At 46.2% G+C, this 19031-nt stretch overlaps 1 protein-coding gene across 1 annotated transcript in view; it reads left to right on the forward strand.

Moving 5' to 3' along the window:
* LOC112072909 (pituitary adenylate cyclase-activating polypeptide type I receptor-like) overlaps positions 1-19031 on the forward strand; it is a 73671-nt gene that overhangs the window by 38073 nt on the left and 16567 nt on the right. The window contains exon 3 of the mRNA XM_024140287.2: positions 3242-3346. Coding sequence (XP_023996055.1) covers positions 3242-3346 — 105 coding nt within the window. The remainder of the gene's footprint in view (positions 1-3241; positions 3347-19031) is intronic.

Here is a 19031-nt window from a genome sequence, read left to right on the forward strand (position 1 = left end):
TGTGGGGCCTCTAGAAGAAGAAAATGGCCGGGTGGGCCTCTAGAAGAAATGTGGCCGTGTGGGCCTCTAGGAGAGAAAAAATGGGCCGGTGTGGGAGCTCTAGGAACAGAAAATGGGCCGGTTGTTTTTGTCTGGTGGGCCTCCTAGGAGGAAAATGTGGGTGGGAGGGTGCTTTGGGATTATTTAAGATACTCTATGTAGAGGTAGGGTTTCAGATGTGTTTGTAAGATGGGCAGGGACTCTGCTGTCCTAGCTGGTTCCACCATTGGGGTGCCAGGACAGAGTAGAGTTTGGACTGGGCTGTGGGAGCTGCCCTCCCGTAGGGGTAGGAGAGCAACGAGACCAGAGGTGCCAGAACAGAGAACTTGGGTTGGGATGTAGGGTGTGATCATAGCCTGAAGGTAGGCAGTTCCTCTTGCTGCTCCCTAGACAAGGACCAGCATCGGCAGCACCATTGAGGCTATCACCATTTTAAAGTAGTCAATTTCTTCTTATTTTGATGTGTAAAGCTAATACTGGTGATTTACTGCCCCCTACAGTGCTGGAGTATTGAACCAAATCGTGTGTGTCATTCATTTATTGATGACAGTGATAGCTTAAAGCCATTTACAAACTAAGCAAAACAATATGAAGAAGACAATGCTCTGATCATTAGCTGATTGCTCCCAACCAGTGTTTGGGGTAACGTGTTACAAAATTAACGAGTTACGTAACCAGATTACTTTTATGATTAACGGAGTATAGTAGAGTGTTACTTTTTCACATTGGGTAATATTATTACATTTACTTTTACTGTCAAACAATTTACTGTCAAACAATGCGTGCGCTACTTTCGGAATTATATCTCTACCGGGCGCATTTCCATGATCCAATCTCAACTTGTTTCCTCATTTAGTTCTCGAGCGAGTGGAAAAAAGCTGTTAGGAGAAATGTCATGACAGCTCTCCATAGAAATGTATAGAGGGTGCACCTCTGATCTTTGCCATTGATCACTTCTGTGATAGCAAAGCCCACAGAGGGCCTCACCTTCTAGTGACAAGTGTGCCCTCTATACATATCTATGGGATTTTGAATGAAAAGATAGAACATCTGTACAGATGTTTGGCTCACACTGTATGTGGCTAATTGAGCAGCCCATATGATAGAGCAGCACTTGTAGACYAGCACAGGAAAGCAGCGCCACAGATGAAAGGCCAAACTAGTGATCAAACCTGAGGTAGTAAGTAGCCTATCTTTGGTAGAGCGCATGTGGCTCGCCTTGCTCCCAGCGAGTGTCAAACAAAGTAACGCAAAGTAATATAACTAGTAATATAACTAGTAATTTAACGTGTTACTTTCCACACAAAGTAATATTGTACAGCAGTGGTCACCAACCTTTTCTGAGTCAAGATCACTTTTTGAATCAAAATGCATGTTGAGATCTACTGCTTCAATTCATTTTTTTACGTAAGTCTATGCAACATTAACCTATTAATAACAGTTCTGTARCAATGAAGTTTGTAGTAGGCTATATGCCCAATACGTTATCACTGCATATCTGCTATGCTTGAATTTCCCTGCCAATGTTGTTCTTCTCAGACCATTTTGAAATTATATAACAAAAAATGTTATACTTGTAAAATGATCACACTTGTAATAGATCACTTGTTGAATTACTTTTCAGGCACAGCTGAGTAAGCATAATAATTAACCATTTTTATTAATTTACTGGACTAATCTGATGGTCAGTTTGAGAGAAGGGAGAGAGCAGGGGTGAGGCTGCCTCTCAACCGACTCACAGTCTCTCCGCTCTCCCTCCCTTCGCTCTCGCTCTCTTTGCTCTCCCTCCCTCCGCATAGAAAAGGGGACACTGTCTTCCAGCTGACAGCGAAATTCAAGTCGCACTGCATTATTTCTGCCTCATGCACCAATTCATGTTGTTAATCCGATGTCCAGATAAAGTGAAATATTCCTCAATATAAAAGAGACAAGCACCTAATAATAACATCACAACATGGAAACACTTTGCTATAGGTTACTCATTCATTGCAGCTGATTGTAGCTCATTTTATGGCTTATAAAAGTGTTGAACAATGTGTTGGCAGTACTGAAAAACAATTTTCATGAACTTACTCATAAAAACAGCAGTGCTTTGCTGTATTCGTTCAGTCTCTCTCTAGTCATGGTTAAAAAAAAGCTGAAATCTCACGGTATCAACTTTGCTGTGCGATCAAGCCTTATTTTTACAGTCTACGGCTCAAATAAACTGTGGACACATTGTGATATGAATTATCTGATTAGTGAGCGGTGGGCCTGTAGGTGCACTTGATTTGCTCTCTGTGCCTGCCGGGTAGGCGGAGTTCTACCTTCAGACATATGAAATGGATCAAAATGGTACACTTTGCCTTCCCGGCACTAGGGCTGCTGAATAAAGTGTACCTACAACTAACAGCACGAAACCTTAAAAAAAAAAATAGGAAAGCAAGGCTTAATCCAGCATTGTTTTTACATAAATGTTTGGTGATCGACTAGGAATGCCTTGGAGATCGACCAGTCGATCCTGATCGACGGGTTGGTGACCACTTGTTGTAAAGTAACAAGGTATTTTTGTTAACTCTAACGAGTAATATGTAATATATAACGTTTTAAAGTAACTAATAACCAACATTGCTCCCAACCCATAGGACTCCCCACCCATAGGAATCCCCACTCAGTTGATTACTTTAACATTGTGAAGGCCCTCAATGGCAATTTCCATGCAAAAACTGCTTATTTCCAAGTAAGGATCTCTATACATTTTCTCTATGATGATGACACACTGTCATTAATTTCCCTGTTCCTCCAATTCTACTGTGATCTACTGTCTGTTAGAGTTCACAGTGGACCCATCAAACACGGCACAAATCCGCTATTCGTCTAGCTTGCTTACAGAAAGTGACACACTGTGTTAAAATCCACTCTTTCTGCTTCCTGTTTGTGTTGCGCGTACATCCATGCGTGCGTGTGAGTCTCTCATGGTGTCTTATGGAGTGGTGATTGGATCAGGTGCTAAAGAATGCCATGTCTTCCTGTGTGTTGTTGTGTGGTGTGTGTGTTGTGTGTGTGTGTGTGATGTGTGTTGTGTGTGTGTGTGTGTGTGTGTGTGTGTGTGTGTGTGTGTGTGTGGGTGTGGTGTGTGTGTGTGTGTGTGTGTGTGTGTGTGTGTGTGTGTGTGTGTGTGTGTGTGCGTGCGTGCGTGCCTGCGTACCTGTGTGTGTGCCAGGGTGTCGTACAGAGTGGGATGAGATCAGATGCTGGTCACGGGCTGAGGTGGGCCAGATTGTCAACGTCTCCTGCTCAGACGTCTCCCAGCTCTTCGCCAACAAAGGTAATGTAACATCTCACCTTTAACCTTTAACTTGACCTTTGACCCTTTGATATATGAGTGGTTTGTTCCTGGGCATGCCTCTGCTTCTGCTTGCTCTTTGCTGATGTAAAAAGTGCTTTGTAAATAAATGTGATTGATTTATTGATTGACCTTTGAACCTAGCCTAAACCCACTCAGCTCAGTGGGGAGAAGTTTATATAGCCAGAACCACTCAAGCTTCTGAAGAGGTGAAAGGGAGGACGTCAGTGTGTGTTTTTTCTGTTCATTACATTGATGTATGTGGAAGGATCAGAGGGGAAAGCTTCTACAGTTTAGTATTGCTATTAAAGTTGCTATTTTGGGTCATTTATAAAGCATACAAACACTGTAGAAACTATTCTATCAGTTGAAGAATAACACAACTGAGTAGTCAAGTGTTTGGTAAGTATCCCTGGGGGATCTATATTATGGTCTTAGAAACTAGAAGTCATTCTAAGATCATTCAAGACAGAGGATTACATTAATTCCTCCCCATCCTGAAGGAAACTTGGCATGTTTATATAGGCTATGACCATTCTCCTCTCCTCCTCAGCCCCAGCCATAGCCAGCTGGCTACCCTAAAGAAAACATACACAGTTATAGCCTCTCTCATGGCTCGTAAAATGGTTGACATTAGATAAAGCGTGTAAATGAGCCATGTTCATCACACTCACAGAGACACAGAGCTGTGTTCGTGTGTTTTATGTTCTTAAAATGAGAAGACCGTGAGAGAGAGAGAGAGAGAGAGAGAGAGAGAGAGAGAGAGAGAGAGAGAGAGAGCATAATATACACTGAGTATACAAACCATTAGGAAAACCTTCCTAATATTGAGATGCACCCCCTTTTGCCCTCAGGACAGCCTCAATTCGTAGGGGCATGGATGGTCCTTTGGGTGGTGGACCATTCTTGATACACACAGGAAACTGTTGAGCGTGAAAAACTCAGCAGCGTTGCAGTTCTTGACACACTCAAACCGTTGCGCTTGGCACCTACTACCATACCCCGTTCAAAGGCACTTAAAGTCTTGCCCATTCACCCTCTGAATGGCAGAAATGCACAATACATGTCATACTAAACTACATGGAATTGTTTTAAGAAGGTCATACCAAGGATCATTTAGCAATTTGATTTTGAATTTTAAGACCCMATGAAGTAACAAAGAAATACACTACTGTTCAAAAGTTTAGGGTCACTTAGAAATGTCCTTGTTTTTGAAAGAAAAGCMMATTTTTTGTCCAATTAAAATAACATWAAATTGGTCATAAATAGAGTGTAGACATTGTTAATGTTGTAAATAGCTCTCTATGGTCAGGGCGTGACAGTACCCCCCCAAAAGTGCGGACTCCGACCGCAAAACCTGACTCAATAGGGGAGGGTCCGGGTGGGCATCTACCGTCGGGGGCGGCTCCGGTGCGGGGCGAAGTACCCACTCCGCTCGCAGATACATCATCTTCCATGGCGGCTCTGGTGCGGGGATCGTCGCCGGAAGCTCCGAACCGTGGATCCTCGCCGGAGGAACCGAACCGTGGGTCGTCGCCGGAGGAACCGGACCGTGGGTCGTCACCGGAAGCTCCGGAGCGTGGATCGTCGCCAGAGGAGCCGGACAGTAGATCGTCGCCGGGGACTCCAGACCGTCTCAGGAGGTTCCGTACTGCGGACTGTCTCAGGAGGTTCCGGACTGTGGACCGTCGCCGGAAGCTCTGGACTGGGAACTGTCGCCGGAAGCTCTGGACTGTGGAGGCACACTGGAGGCCTGATGCGTGGGGCTGGTACAGGTGGCACCGGACTGGTGACATGCACCTCAGGGCGAGTGCGGGGAGGAGGCACAGGACATACTGGACTGTGGAGGCGCACTGGAGGCCTGATGCGTGGGACCGGTACAGGTGGCACCCGGCTGGTGACACGCACCTCAGGGCGAGTGCGAGGAGCAGGTACAGGACGTACTGGACTGGGGACACGCACTCAAAGGACCGTAGATCGTCGCCGGKGACTCCAGACCGGGGATCGTCGCCAGAGGCACCGGACAGTGGATCGTTGCCGGAGGCTCCGGACCGTGSATCGTCGCCGGAGAAGTCGGACCGTAGATCGTCGCCGGAGGAACCGGACCGTAGATTGTTGCCGGACGCTCAGGACTGGGAACCCTCGCTGGAGGCTCTGGACTGCAGACTGTCACTGGAGGCTCTGGACCGCAGACCGTCGCTGGAGGCTCTGGACTGCCGACCGTTGCCGGAGGCTCCGGACTGGGAACCCTCGCAGGAAGTTCTAGACTGGGAACCCCCTCTGGAGGCTCTGGACCGCAGACTGTCACTGGAGGCTCTGGACTGCCGACCGTCGCTGGAGGCTCTGGACTGCCGACCGTCGCTGGAGGCTCTGAACTGCCGACCGTCGCTGGAGACTCTGGACCGCGACGTCACTGAAGACTCTGGAACGCAGACCGTCGCTGAGGCTCTGGGGGGACAAAACGCGCAGACCGTCGCTGGAGGCTATTGGACCAGCCAGACCAATCAGCTAGAGGCTGCTGGACATGTCCGAACCGTCGCCTCGACGTGATCCAGGAGTTTCCGACGCGACCCTCAGGGTTCGACGCGACCGTCTCCGGAGGTTCAGACTGGCGGACCGTCTCCAGACGGCTCCACTGGGACCGTCTCCGGAGGTTCCGGACTGTGATGTCCTCGCCGGGAAAGCTCTGGAATGGGAACGTCCCCGAGACTCTGGACTGGGGAACTTGTCGCCGGAAGCTCTGAACTGAACTGTCGCTTGGAGGCTCTGAACTGCGACCCGGTCGCAGGAAGCTCTGGACCGCAGACCGTCGCTGGAGACTCTGGACCACATACCGTCGCTGAAGACTCTGGACCGCAGACCGTCGCTGGAGGCTCTGGACCGCAGACCGTCGCTGGAGGCTCAGGACCGCAGACTGTCGCTAGAGGCTCTGGACTGCCGACCGTCGCTGGTGGCTCCGGACCGTTGACCGTCTCAGGAGGTTCCGGACTGCGGACCGTCTCAGGAGGTTCCGGACTGCGGACCGTCTCAGGAGGTTCAGGACTGCGGACCGTCTCAGGAGGTTCCGAACTGCGGACCGTCTCAGGAGGTTCCGGACTGTGGAATGTCGCCGGAAGCTCTGGACTGGGAACTGTCACCGGAAGCTCTGGACTGGGAACTGTCGCCGGAATCTCTGGACTGGGAATTGTCGCCGGAAGCTCTGGACTGTGGAGGCGCACTGGAGGCCTGATGCGTGGGGCCGGTACAGGTGGCACCGGGATGGTGACACGCACTTCAGGGCAAGCGCGGGGAGGAGGCACAGGATGTACTGAACTGTGGAGGCGCACTGGAGGCCTGATGCGTGAGACCGGTACAGGTGGCACCGGGCTGGTGACATGCACCTCAGGGCGATTGCAAGGAGCAGGTACAGGACGTACTGGACTGGGGACACGCACTCCAAGGAGAGTGTGAGGAGCAGGTACAGGACGTACCTGACTGGGAATGCACACTTGAGGGAGAGTGCGAGGAGCAGGAACAGAACGTACCGGGCTGTGGAGGCGCACTGGAGACACCGTGCGTAGAACCGGCACACATTGTACCGGAACGATGACACTCTTCACACGGTGAGTACGAGGAGTTGGCACAGGACGTACTGGGCTGTGAAGGCGCACTGGAGACCTGGTGCGTATAGCCGGCATCACTTGTACCGGAACTTTAACACACTTCTCAGGACGAGTACGGGGAGTTGGCACAGGACGTACTGGGCTGGGAAGGCGTACTGGAGACCTGGTGCGTATAGCCGGCATCACTTGTACCGGAACTTTAACACACTTCTCAGGATGAGTACGGAGAGCTGACTCAGGTGGCTTTAAATCGATAACAAGCTCCTGAGGGCAAATGTCGTGCATCCTCCACCAATTCAACAACTCTCTCATTTCTCTCTCCTCCACATTCTCCCTCCACTCACTGACAGTCTCTGGTTCCCTCCCCTCAATTTTCGCCGCCCACTCCTCGCTCAATCTGTCCCAATATTCCTCCTCGGTCTCTGACTCACCCCTCAGCGTCGCCGACCACTCCGTGTGCCTCCCCCCCCAAAATGTTGGGCTGTTTTTTGGGCTTGCGTCATGGCCGCGAACCCTGGCGTCGTCGCTGTCCTTCCCTCACCGCTTGCGTCTGCTTCCACGGAAGGCGATCCTGTCCTCCCAGGATTTCTTCCCAAGTCCAGGATCCCTTCCCATCCAGAATCTCTACCCAAGTCCAGGATACTTCCTCCTCCTGGGCACGCTGCTTGGTCCTCTGTCACGATCGTTATAAGGAGTGGACCAAGATGCAGCGTGGTATGTTTCCATCCTTTTTATTTGGAAGATAAACTCAAAGGAAAAAAACAATAAAGTGAAAAAACWAAACGTGAAGCTCAAAGTAGTGCTCGCAGGCAACTATACCTAGACAAGATCCCACAAAGCACAATGGGGAAATGGCTGCCTAAATATGATCCCCAATCAGAGACAACGATAAACAGCTGCCTCTGATTGGGAACCATACCTCGCCAACATAGATCATTAATCATCTAGATAACCCACCCTAGTCACTGTCACTTAAACAATGCCACTTTATATAATGTTTACATACCCTACATTACTCATCTCATATGTATATGCTGTACTCTATACCATCTACTACATCTTGCCTATGCCGCACGGCCATCGCTCGTCCATATATTTATATGTACATATTCTTAATCATCCCTTTACACTTGAAATTGTTAGATTACTTGTTAGATATTACTGCACTGTCGGAACTAGAAGCACAAGCATTTCGCTACACTCGCATTTAACATCTGCTAACCATGTGTATGTGACCAATAAAATTTGATTTGATTTGATATGGTCTTTTCTTTGCAACTCCACCTAGAAGGCCAGCATCCCGGAGTCACTGTTGACATTGAGAGATATAAGAAAGTTAAGGAAACATTTTTTTGTACATGTATTTCACCCCTTATTTTTGGCTCTAAACAGTCTCCTTATATACTTCCATACATTTTTTCAACTGTAGGCCAAATCGTTCGGACGCTACAAAATATTTTGTGAGAAGACAGATTTTTGGGATGTCTCATGGTCTGACAAACACTGCTCTAGCTGTGAGACATAGGCGGATGCGGTGGATTCAGACGCATCCAATGCAAAAACAGATATCTCTAGCTTAAACTATTATGCTAATTCGATTTCCATGGGGGCGTGGACATCGACTTTCGTGGGTTAAACTTCAAAGTATGTGGGAGCGGAGGACCAGGGTTCTCAATATCATCAATGATGTCGTAACTTATTTAAGAGTGGGAGCTAGCCTACAGAGCACTCCCTGGATCCCCTCCCCGCAGACTTAGACAACAATAAGTGCACCTTAGGTACTGTGGAGTTCAGTCCATCTACTGTAACTGAGAGCACCGGAAAAATAAAATAATAATTAAAAAAAATAATTCAACTAAGGGAGTGATGAAGAGTGTGAGGAGGAGCATTAGCGAAGCTAGTTAGTCTACTGTCTCTGGGGTCTTAGCCCTCTGGGGTCTTAGCCCWATGCTACCGCTAGGCTAGCAAGCACAGCCTTAGCCCTCTGCTATACTTGGCATTCATGCTATGGCTACGTGCCACATTATGCTAATGATAATACAGGATCTAAAATCCCACTGGCAACTTATCAGTTAAGCCTCCCACTGTTAGATGTACTGTTCAACCAACCACATTCTTTCTCCTCCCGCTCACCATCTCACTGTGGAGTGGAGTGAGGTACTGGATGGGTGCAGCTCTAATTTATTATCCATAACAGCCAATAGCCCAGTCCCAAAGTGTTAGACCCTCTTTAACTTCCTTTCCGTGAGCGACGCTTACAGTATGCATATACACACACACACACACACACACACACACACACACACACACACACCACACACACCACACACACACACACACACACACACACACACACACACACACACACACCACAACACACACACACACACACACCACACACACACACACACACAACACACACACACTTATTTTCCCTCACACACACTTATTTTCCTCACACACATTCTTCTCTCACTTTGTGACCTCGTACTCTGAGTAATATGTATTGTGGCACTGTGAGTGTATTAAGTCTCCCATCCACACTCCAGGCTGGTTGAGAGAGAGAACACCATCCTCTGTTGCTTTTCTCTCCACTTCTTGCTTTCCATCAATTCATCTCTTTATATTCATCACAGCCTTCTGGTGATTGCACATCACCATCGGACTGATGGAGTGGACAAGGGGAACTTTTTCCAAGGTTGTAAATGTCATGTTGGATTCAGTGACTCACTGTCATTGTACTAAATACATAAGCATAAAACAACAGCACGCAACATACGTGAACACACACATGTGAAACTCACACAGACACACACACACTTGCCTTCTTTACTTCCTGTCTGCATAAAGGATGTGCTAGTCTAAATGATCTCTCATTAGTATAATGGTATTCTGTGGGAAGTGAATCCAACAAAACGTCTACGTCCACCACCCTGTTCAATACCATCTCAGGCAAACCTGCTGCGTGATATACTACTGAGCTGTTATGATGGTGTCATTAGTGCATAGGAATATACCAGTACCAGTCAAAAGTTTACACACCTACTCATTCAAGGGTTTTTCTTTATTTTTACTATTTTCTACATTGTAGAATAATAGGGAAGCCCTCAAACTATGAAATAGACATATGGAATCATGTAGTAAATCAAAATATATTTTATATTTGAGATTCTCAAAGTAGCCACCTTGCCTTGATGACAGCTTTGCACACTCTTGGCATCTCTTCAACCAGCTTCATGAGGTAGTGACCTGGAATGCATTTCAATTCAATCAATCAATCCAATCAATTTTATTTTATATAGCCCTTCGTACATCAGCTAATATCTCGAAGATGCTGTACAGACACCCAGCCTAAAACCCAAACACTAGTAATGCAGGTTAGAAGCACCCGTGGCTAGGAAAAACTCCCTAGAAAGGCCAAAACCTAGGAAGAAACCTAGAGAGAACCAGTGCTATGAGGGGTGGCCAGTCCTCTTCTGGCTGTGCCGGTGGAGATTATACAGAACTATGCCAAGATGTTCAAAAAATGTTCATAAGTGACAAGGCTGTCAAATATAATCATGAATAATTTTCAGTGGGTTTTCTAGCCGATCATCAAAGTTAAAAACAACAGGTCTCGGACAGGTGCGGTTCCATAAACGCAGGCAGAACAGCTGAAACTGAATAGCAGCAAGGCCAGGCGGACTGGGGACAGCAAGGAGTCACCACGGGCGGCAGTCCCGACGCATGGTTCCTAGCCCAGGTCCTCCGAGAGAAAGAAAGAGAGAAGGAGAAAATTAGAGAGAGCCAAGATTTTCAAAATTTTCCATAAATGACAGAGGTCAAATAATAATCAGGAATAAATCTCAGTTGGCTTTTCAAAGCCGATCATTAAGAGTTGAAAACAGCAGGTCTGGACAGGTAGGGTTCCATAACCGCAGGCAAACAGTTGAAACTGAATAGCAGACATGGCCAGCGACTGGGACAGCAAGTGGAGTCACCACGGCACGGTAGTTCCGACGTATGTTCCTAGGCTCAGGTCTCCGAGAGAAAGAAAGAGAGAAAGGAGAAATTAGAGAGAAGCCAAACTTCTTAAATGTTCATAATGACAAGCGATGTCAAATAATAATCAGGAATAAAATCTCAGTTGGCTTTCATAGCCGATCATTAAGTGAAACAGCACGGTCTGGACAGGTAGGGGTTCCGTAAACCACAGCAATAGTTGAAACTGGAATAGCAGCAAGCCAGGCGGACTGGGACAGCAAGGTTCATCATGCCCGGTTAGTCCTGACGTATGGTCTAGGGCTCAGTTCTCAGAGAGAAAGAGAGAACGAGGAGATTAGAAGAGAGCAACTTAAATTCACACAGGACACTGATAAGAAAGGAGAAGTACTCCAGGTAACAACTGACCCTAGCCCCCGACACAACACTACTGCAGCATAAATACTGGAGCTGAGACAGGACGGTCAGGAACACTGTGGCCCCATCCAGGAAACCCCCGGACAGGCCAAATGGAAGATATAACCCCACCCACTTTTGCCAAAGCACAGCCCCGCACCACTAGAGAAATCCTCACCACCAACTACAATCCTGAGCAAGGCCGAGTATAGCCCACAAAGGTTCTCACCACAGCACAAACAAGGGGGCGCCAACCCAGACAGCGAAGATCACGTCAGTAACTCAACCCACTCAAAGTGACGCACCCCTCAGGGACGGCAATGAAAGAGCACCAGCAAGCCAGTGACTCAGCCCCTGTAACAGGGTTAGAGGCGAGAATCCCAGTGGAGAGAGGGGAACCGGCCTGGCAGAGACAGCAAGGCGGTTCGTTGCTCCAGAGCCTTTCCGTTCACCTTCACACTCCTGGGCCAGACTACACTCAATCATATGACTACTGAAGATATAAGTCTTCAGTAAAGACTTAAAGGTTGAGACCGAGTCTGCGTCTCTCACAGGGTAGGCAGACTGTTTCCATAAAAATGGAGAATCTATAGGAGAAAGCCCTGCCTCCGCTGTTTGCTTAGAAATTCTTAGGGACAATTGGAGGCCTGCGTCTTGTGACCGTAGCGTACGTATTTGGTATGTACGGCAGGACCAACTCGGAAAGATAGGTAGGAGCAAGCCCATGTAACGCTTTATAGGTTTAACAGTAAAACCTTGAAATCAGCCTTCCCTAACAGGAAGCCAGTGTGAGGGAAGCTAAGCACGGAGTAATATGATCAAATTTCTTGGTTCTAGTCAGGATTCTAGCAGCCGTTATTAGCACTAACTGAAGTTTATTTAGTGCTTATCCGGGTAGCGGAAAGTAGAGCATTGCAGTAGTCTAACCTAGAAGTAACAAATGCATGGATTAATTTTTCTGCATCATTTTTGGACAGAAAAATTCTGATTTTTTGAAATGTTACGTAGATGAAAAAGCTGTCCTTGAAACAGTCTTGATATGTTCGTCAAAAGAGAGATCAGGGTCAAGAGTAACGCCGAGTCCTTCACAGTATTATTTGAGACGACTTTACAACCATCAAGATGAATTGTCAGATTTAACAGAAGATCTCTTGTTTCTTGGACCTAGAACAAGCATCTCTTGTTTTGTCCGAGTTAAAAGTAGAAAGTTTTCAGCCATCCACTTCCTTATGTCTGAAACACAGGCTTCTAGCGAGGGCAATTTTGGGGCTTCACATGTTTCATTGAAATGTACAGCTGTGTGTCATCCGCATATCCGCTAAGCCTGGAGAATACGCAGATTCAAAGAGGAGTCCGTAATTTGCTTTCTAATGGTCGTTGATCTTTTCCTCAAAGAAGTTCATGATTTATTACTGCTGAAGTGAAAGCCATCCTCTCTTTGGGAATGTGCTTTTTAGTTAGTTCTCGCAACAGTATCAAAAAGAAATTTTGGATGTTCTTATTTTCCTCGATTAAGTTGGAAAAATAGGATGATCGAGCAGCAGTGAGGGCTCTTCGGTACTGCACGGTACTGTCTTTCCAAGCTAGTCGGAAGACTTCCAGTTGTGTGGCGCCATTTCCGTTCCAATTTCCTGGAAGCTTGCTTCAAAGCCGGGATTTTCTGGTATACCAGGGAGCTAGTTTCTTATGACAAAATGTTTTTCGTTTTTAGGGGTGCAACTGCATCTAGGGTATTGCGCAAGGTTAAATGAGTTCCTCAGTTAGGTGGTTAACTGATTTTGTCTCTGACATCCTTGGGTAGGCAGAAGGAGTCTGGAAGGGCATCAAGAATTTTTGTGTTGTCTGAGAATTATTAGCACGACTTTTGTGCTCCTTGGTTGGGGTCTGAGCAGATTATTTGTTGCGATTGCAAACAGTAATAAAAATGGTGGTCCGATAGTCCAGGATTATGTGGAAAAACTTAAGATCTACAACATTTATTCCATGGGACAAAAACTAGGTCCAGAGTATTGACTGTGGCAGTGAGTAGGTCCAGAGACATGTTGGACAAAACCACTGAGTCGATAATGGCTCCGAAAGACTTTTGGAGTGGGTCTGTGGACTTCTCCATGTGAATATTAAAATCACCAAAAATTAGAATATGATCTGCTATGACTACAAGGTCTGATAGGAATTTCAGGAAACTCAGAGAGGAAACGCTGTATATGGCCCAGGAGGCCTGTAAACAGTAGCTATAAAAAGTGATTGAGTAGGCTGCATAGATTTCATGACTAGAAGCTCCAAAGACGAAAACGCCATTTTTTTTTTTTGTAAATTGAAATTTGCTATCGTAAATGTTAGCAACACCTCCGCCTTTGCGGGATGCACGGGGGATATGGGCACTAGTGTAACCAGGAGGTGAGCCTCATTTAACCCAGTAAATTCATCAGGCTTAAGCCATGTTTCAGTCAGGCCAATCACATCAAGATTATGATCAGTGATTAGTTCATTGACTATGACTGCCTTTGAAGTGAAGGGATCTAACATTAAGTAAACCCTATTTTTGAATGTGAGGTATCACGATCTCTTTCAATGATGGCAGGAATGGAGGAGGTCTTTATCTTAATAAGATTGCTAAGGCGAACACCGCCATGTTTATTTTGCCCAACTAGGTCGAGGCACAGACACAGTCTCAATGGGTATGGCTGGCTGACTACACTGACTGTGGCTATGGCAGACTCCACTAAGCTGGCAGGTTGGCTAACAGCCTGCTGCCTGGCCTGCACCCTATTTCATTGTGGGGCTAGAGGAGTTAGAGCCCTATCTATGTTGGTAGATAAGATGAGAGCACCCCTCCAGCTAGGATGGAGTCCGTCACTCCTCAGCAGGTCAGGCTTGGTCCTGTTTGTGGGTGAGTCCCAGAAAGAGGGCCAATTATCTACAAATTCTATCTTTGGGAGGGCAGAAAAACAGTTTTTCAACCAGCGATTGAGTGCTGAGACTCTGCTGTAGAGCTCGTCACCTCCCCTAACTGGAGGGGGCCAGAGACACATTACTCGATGCCGACACATCTTTCTAGCTTATTACACGCTGAAGCTATGTTGCACTTGGGACCTCTGACTGTTTCATCCTAACATCGTTGGTGCCGACGTGGATAACAATATCTCTATACTCTCTACACTCGCCAGATTTAGCTTTATCCAGCACCATCTTTAGATTAGCCTTAACGTCGGTAGCCCTGCCCCCTGGTAAACAGTGTATGATCGCTGGGTGATTCGCTTTAAGTCTAACTCTGCGGGTAATGGATCGCCAATGACTAGGGTTTTCAATTTGTCAGAGCTAATGGTGGGAGCCTTCGGCGTCTCAGACCCCGTAACGGAGGAGTAGAGACAAGAGAAAGACTCAGGGACTCAGACTCCGACTCGCCTACATAATGGGGAGAACCGGTTGAAAGTTTCTGGCGGCTGAATGACGACACCGGTTGAGCATTCCAACAGCATTTCCCTCAGAAGCCATGAGAAAGTTGTCCGGCTGCGGGGACTGTGCGGGGCGGATTTATACTAACGTTACTATCTGTACTTACTGGTGGCACAGACGCTGTTTCTTCCTTTCTACACTGAAATTACCCTTGCCTAACGATTGCGTCTGAAGCTGGGCTTGTAGCACAGCTTTCTCGCCGTAAGGCGATCGTTCTCCTGTATATTATGAGTACAGCGACTGCAATTAGAAGACATCATGTTAATGTTACTACTAGCTTCGGCTGTTGAAGGTGTTGACGAACCATGTCCAGATAAAGCGTCCGGAGTGAAAAAGTTGAATGAGGGAAAAAAGTTGCGATGGAAAAAAAACTAAAATATAAACGGTAATTAAAAACAAAAACAAAACAAAAAAAACGTAAAGTTGTCAGCTAGCAAAGTAAAGTTGGCAGCAAAACGCACAGCAACAAAACGCAACAGCAACACGTCTGCAGATTCAACAGGAAGTTCAACAGGAATTTAACTGAGGGATTGACAGGTGTGCCTTGTTCAAAGTTCATTTGTGGAATTTCTTTCCTTCTTAATGCGTTTGAGCTAATCAGTTGTGTTGTGACAAGGTAGAGGTGGTGTACAGAAGATAGCCCACCACAGGAAAGGAAGATCCAGAGTTACATCTGCTACAGAGGATACGTTTATTAGAGTTAACTGCACCTCAAATTGCAGCACAAATAAATACTTCACAGAGTTCAAGTAACAGACACATCTCAACATCAACTGTTCAGAGGAGATTGCGTGAATCAGGCCTTCACAGTCGAATTGCTGCAAAGAAATCACTACTAAAGGACACCAATAATAAGAAGATACTTGCTTGGGCCAGGAAACATGAGCAATGGACATTAGGCCAGTGGAAATCTGTCCATTGGTCTGATGAGTCCAAATTTGAGATTTTTCGTTCCAACCGCCGTGTCTTTGTGAGAYRCAGAGTAGGTGAATGGAAGGCGCCCCACATCAAAATATTTTTCCACCTGCACAGGTTTCATAAATTCACAAATAGCGATTAAATATTCACTTACTTTTTGAAAATCTTCCTCTGATTTGTCATCCAAAGAGTCCCAGCTATAACATGTAGGGTCGTTTTGTTAGATAAAATCTTTCTTTATATCCCAAAAAGTCAGTTTAGTTGGCGTCATCGATTTGAGTAATCCACTCGTTCAACATGCAGAGAAAGGAATCCGAAAATCTACCCCTAAACTTTGTACCAACAAGTCAAAATATRTTTTTATTTACTCCTCAGATACCCTAAAATGTAATCAAACTATAATATTTCTTATGGAAAGAAGTATGTTCAATAGGAATCCGGTTTTAGCAGGTGCGTCTTGTCTTCATCGCGTGCCCAAACACGAATTTCCAAGACTGTGTCCCTGTCTAAAACTGATATTTCTTATTTGTTTTGGAAGTTACAAGCCTGAAACCTTGAACATAGACTGCTGACACAYTGTGGAAGCCATAGGAATTGCATCCTTGGAGCTAGAATTCAGTATGCCCCTATACTTTCCATTGTAAGAGCATGGTCTCAAAAAAAAAAACTCAGGKTGGATTTTCTTTGGATGTTCTCCTACCATATCTATTGTGTTATATTCTCCTACATTATTTTACATTATTTTATTTTACTCCTACATTTCTACAAACTTCAAAGTGTTTTCTTTCCAATGGTACCAATTATATGCATATTCTGGCTTCAGGGCCTGATCAACACGCAGTTTACTTTGGGCACGTCAGTCAGGCGGAAATTGAGAAAAAAGGGGCCTAGCCCTAAGACGTTTTAAAGCTGGTTGAGGGAATGCCAAGAGTGTGCAATGCTGTCAGCATCTCAAAGGGTGGCTACTGTGAAGAATATGAAATCTAAACTATATTTTGATTTGTTTAACACTTTCTTGGTTACTACATGATTCCATATGTGCTATTTCATAGATTTGATGTCTTCACAATTATTCTACAACTTAGAAAATAGTAAAAATAAAGAAAAACCCTTGAGTGAGTAGGTGTGTCCAAACTTCTGACTGGTAATGTACATCTCCTACAGTGGCAGGCCAGAGGCAGGAGACAGGAGGCAGGAGACAGGAGGCAGGAGAAGTGACATAGAGAGAGTAGTGAAAGATGCTTCGACTGCAAAATCAAGTCATCATGGAGATACACAACACCTATTCTGGAAGCCATAATCAAATCTCATGCAGCTAGCTGGCTCCAGACTACATAACAGCCCGTCTCCTACATCGTTGAGCCTAATAAGTTGTCAGTTCTCCCCAAATCAACTCATCAGTATACAGAGTATAACACCCTTCCCCTTGAGGCTGAGGTATTAGCTCCCTGTTGTCCCCACCCTGCACCCTGCTGGTGACATCAATGTGACCCTTGGTGGAGGATGCAGGTATCAGNGGTGGAGGATGCAGGTATCAGCTCCCTGTTGTCCCCACCCTGCACCCTGCTGGTGACATCAATGTGACCCTTGGTGGAGGATGCAGGTATCAGCTCCCTGTTGTCCCCACCCTGCACCCTGCTGGTGACATCATTGTGACCCTTGGTGGAGGATGCAGGTATCAGCTCCCTGTTGTCCCCACCCTGCACCCTGCTGGTGACATCAATGTGACCCTTGGTGGAGGATGCAGGTATYAGCAGAAAAGGATGTAGCTACTCTGTTCCGCTGCTCTGTAGGCTGCCAATGCCAAACAGCTGCTAGACAGGAGGACAGTGTTTGTATGAGCGATATAGAGAGAGTATGTGTGTTAGTTGAGGGTTGAGGTTGTGTATGTACTCTAGTGACAGAGAGAGTTATCAGTCTCTCCAGAGGACAGAGGGAGGTGCGTCTCCATATCTCCTCCCACCTATCTTACTAAGAAGCAGATGGAATTATGGTCCGATCCATTAAATCCTAATGAACTGAGCAGTGGGGCTATTTCTCCTGTGACGGACTGACACCCCTCCTCCATCATAACATCACGCTGTGTGTGTGTGTGTGTGCGTGGGTGCGTGCGTGCGTGCGTGTGTGTGCGCACGTGCGTATATTTGTGTGTTTGATGGAGTCGCCTCGTCCGTCATTGTGATGGCCTAGTTATGTCAGTAGATCTGAGTACCAGGAAACTGCTCTAGTCCACTAAGGAATAATCTCACTAATAGAAATTCAGCAGCAAACTGATCAGTTATCACTGTCTGTTTTTACCTGATCTTACACCTCTCTCAATTCAATGTAAGGGCTTTATTGGCATGGGAAACATATGTTTGCATTGCCAAAGTAAGTGAAATTGGTTATAAACAAAAGTGAAATAAACAATAAAAAAAACAGTAAACATTTCACTCCCAAAAATAAAATAAAAAGATATTTCAAATGTCATATTATGTCTATATACAGTGTTGTAATGAGGTGCAACATGGAAGATAAATAAACATAAATATAGGTTGTATTTATGATGGTGTTTGTTCTTCACTGGTTGCCCTTCTCTTCTGGCAACAGGTCACAAATCTTACTGAATCTGAATCTGAATCTCTCTCTCTCTCTCTCTCTCTCTCTCTCTCTTCGTATGTGTGCTTTGTCCACAAATCTACTGAATCTGAATCTGAATCTCTGAACCGTCTCTCTCTCTCTCTCTCTCTCTCTCTCTCTTTCTCTCTCTCTCTCTCTCCTCTCTCTCTCTCTCTCTCTCTCTCTCTCTCTCTCTCTCTCTCTCTCTCTCTCTCTCTCTCAGCTGTTCTTTTCCTGCTCTTCTCTCTTATCCTATCCTCCTCTACTCTCTATCCTCATCCTCCTCTCCTCTCTTTATCCTCATCCTCCTCTTCTCTCTCTTCTATCTCTCATCCTCCTCTCCTCTCTTATCCTCATCCTCCTCTACTCTCTTATCCTCATCCTCCTCTCTTATCCTCATCCTCCTCTACTCTTCTCTTATCCTCCCCTACTCTCTTATCCTCATCCTCCTCTCTGCCTCTCTATCCCTCACCTTCTCTATCCTCTCCTCTCTATATCCCTCCTCCTCACTCTCTTTACCCTACTCTCTTAACCTCCTCTTCCTTCTCACTCTATCTTATCCTCATCCTCCTCTACTCTCGTCTTATCCTTCCCTCTACTCTCTATCCTCTATCCTCCTCTCCCTCTTATCCTCATCCCTCCTCTCCTCTCTTTATCCTCATCCTCTCTACTCTCTTATCCTCATCCTCCTCGTACTGTCTCTAATTCCTCCCCTA

This window comes from Salvelinus sp. IW2-2015, unplaced genomic scaffold (assembly GCF_002910315.2).
Source record: "Salvelinus sp. IW2-2015 unplaced genomic scaffold, ASM291031v2 Un_scaffold2081, whole genome shotgun sequence".
Taxonomy (NCBI): domain Eukaryota; kingdom Metazoa; phylum Chordata; class Actinopteri; order Salmoniformes; family Salmonidae; genus Salvelinus; species Salvelinus sp. IW2-2015.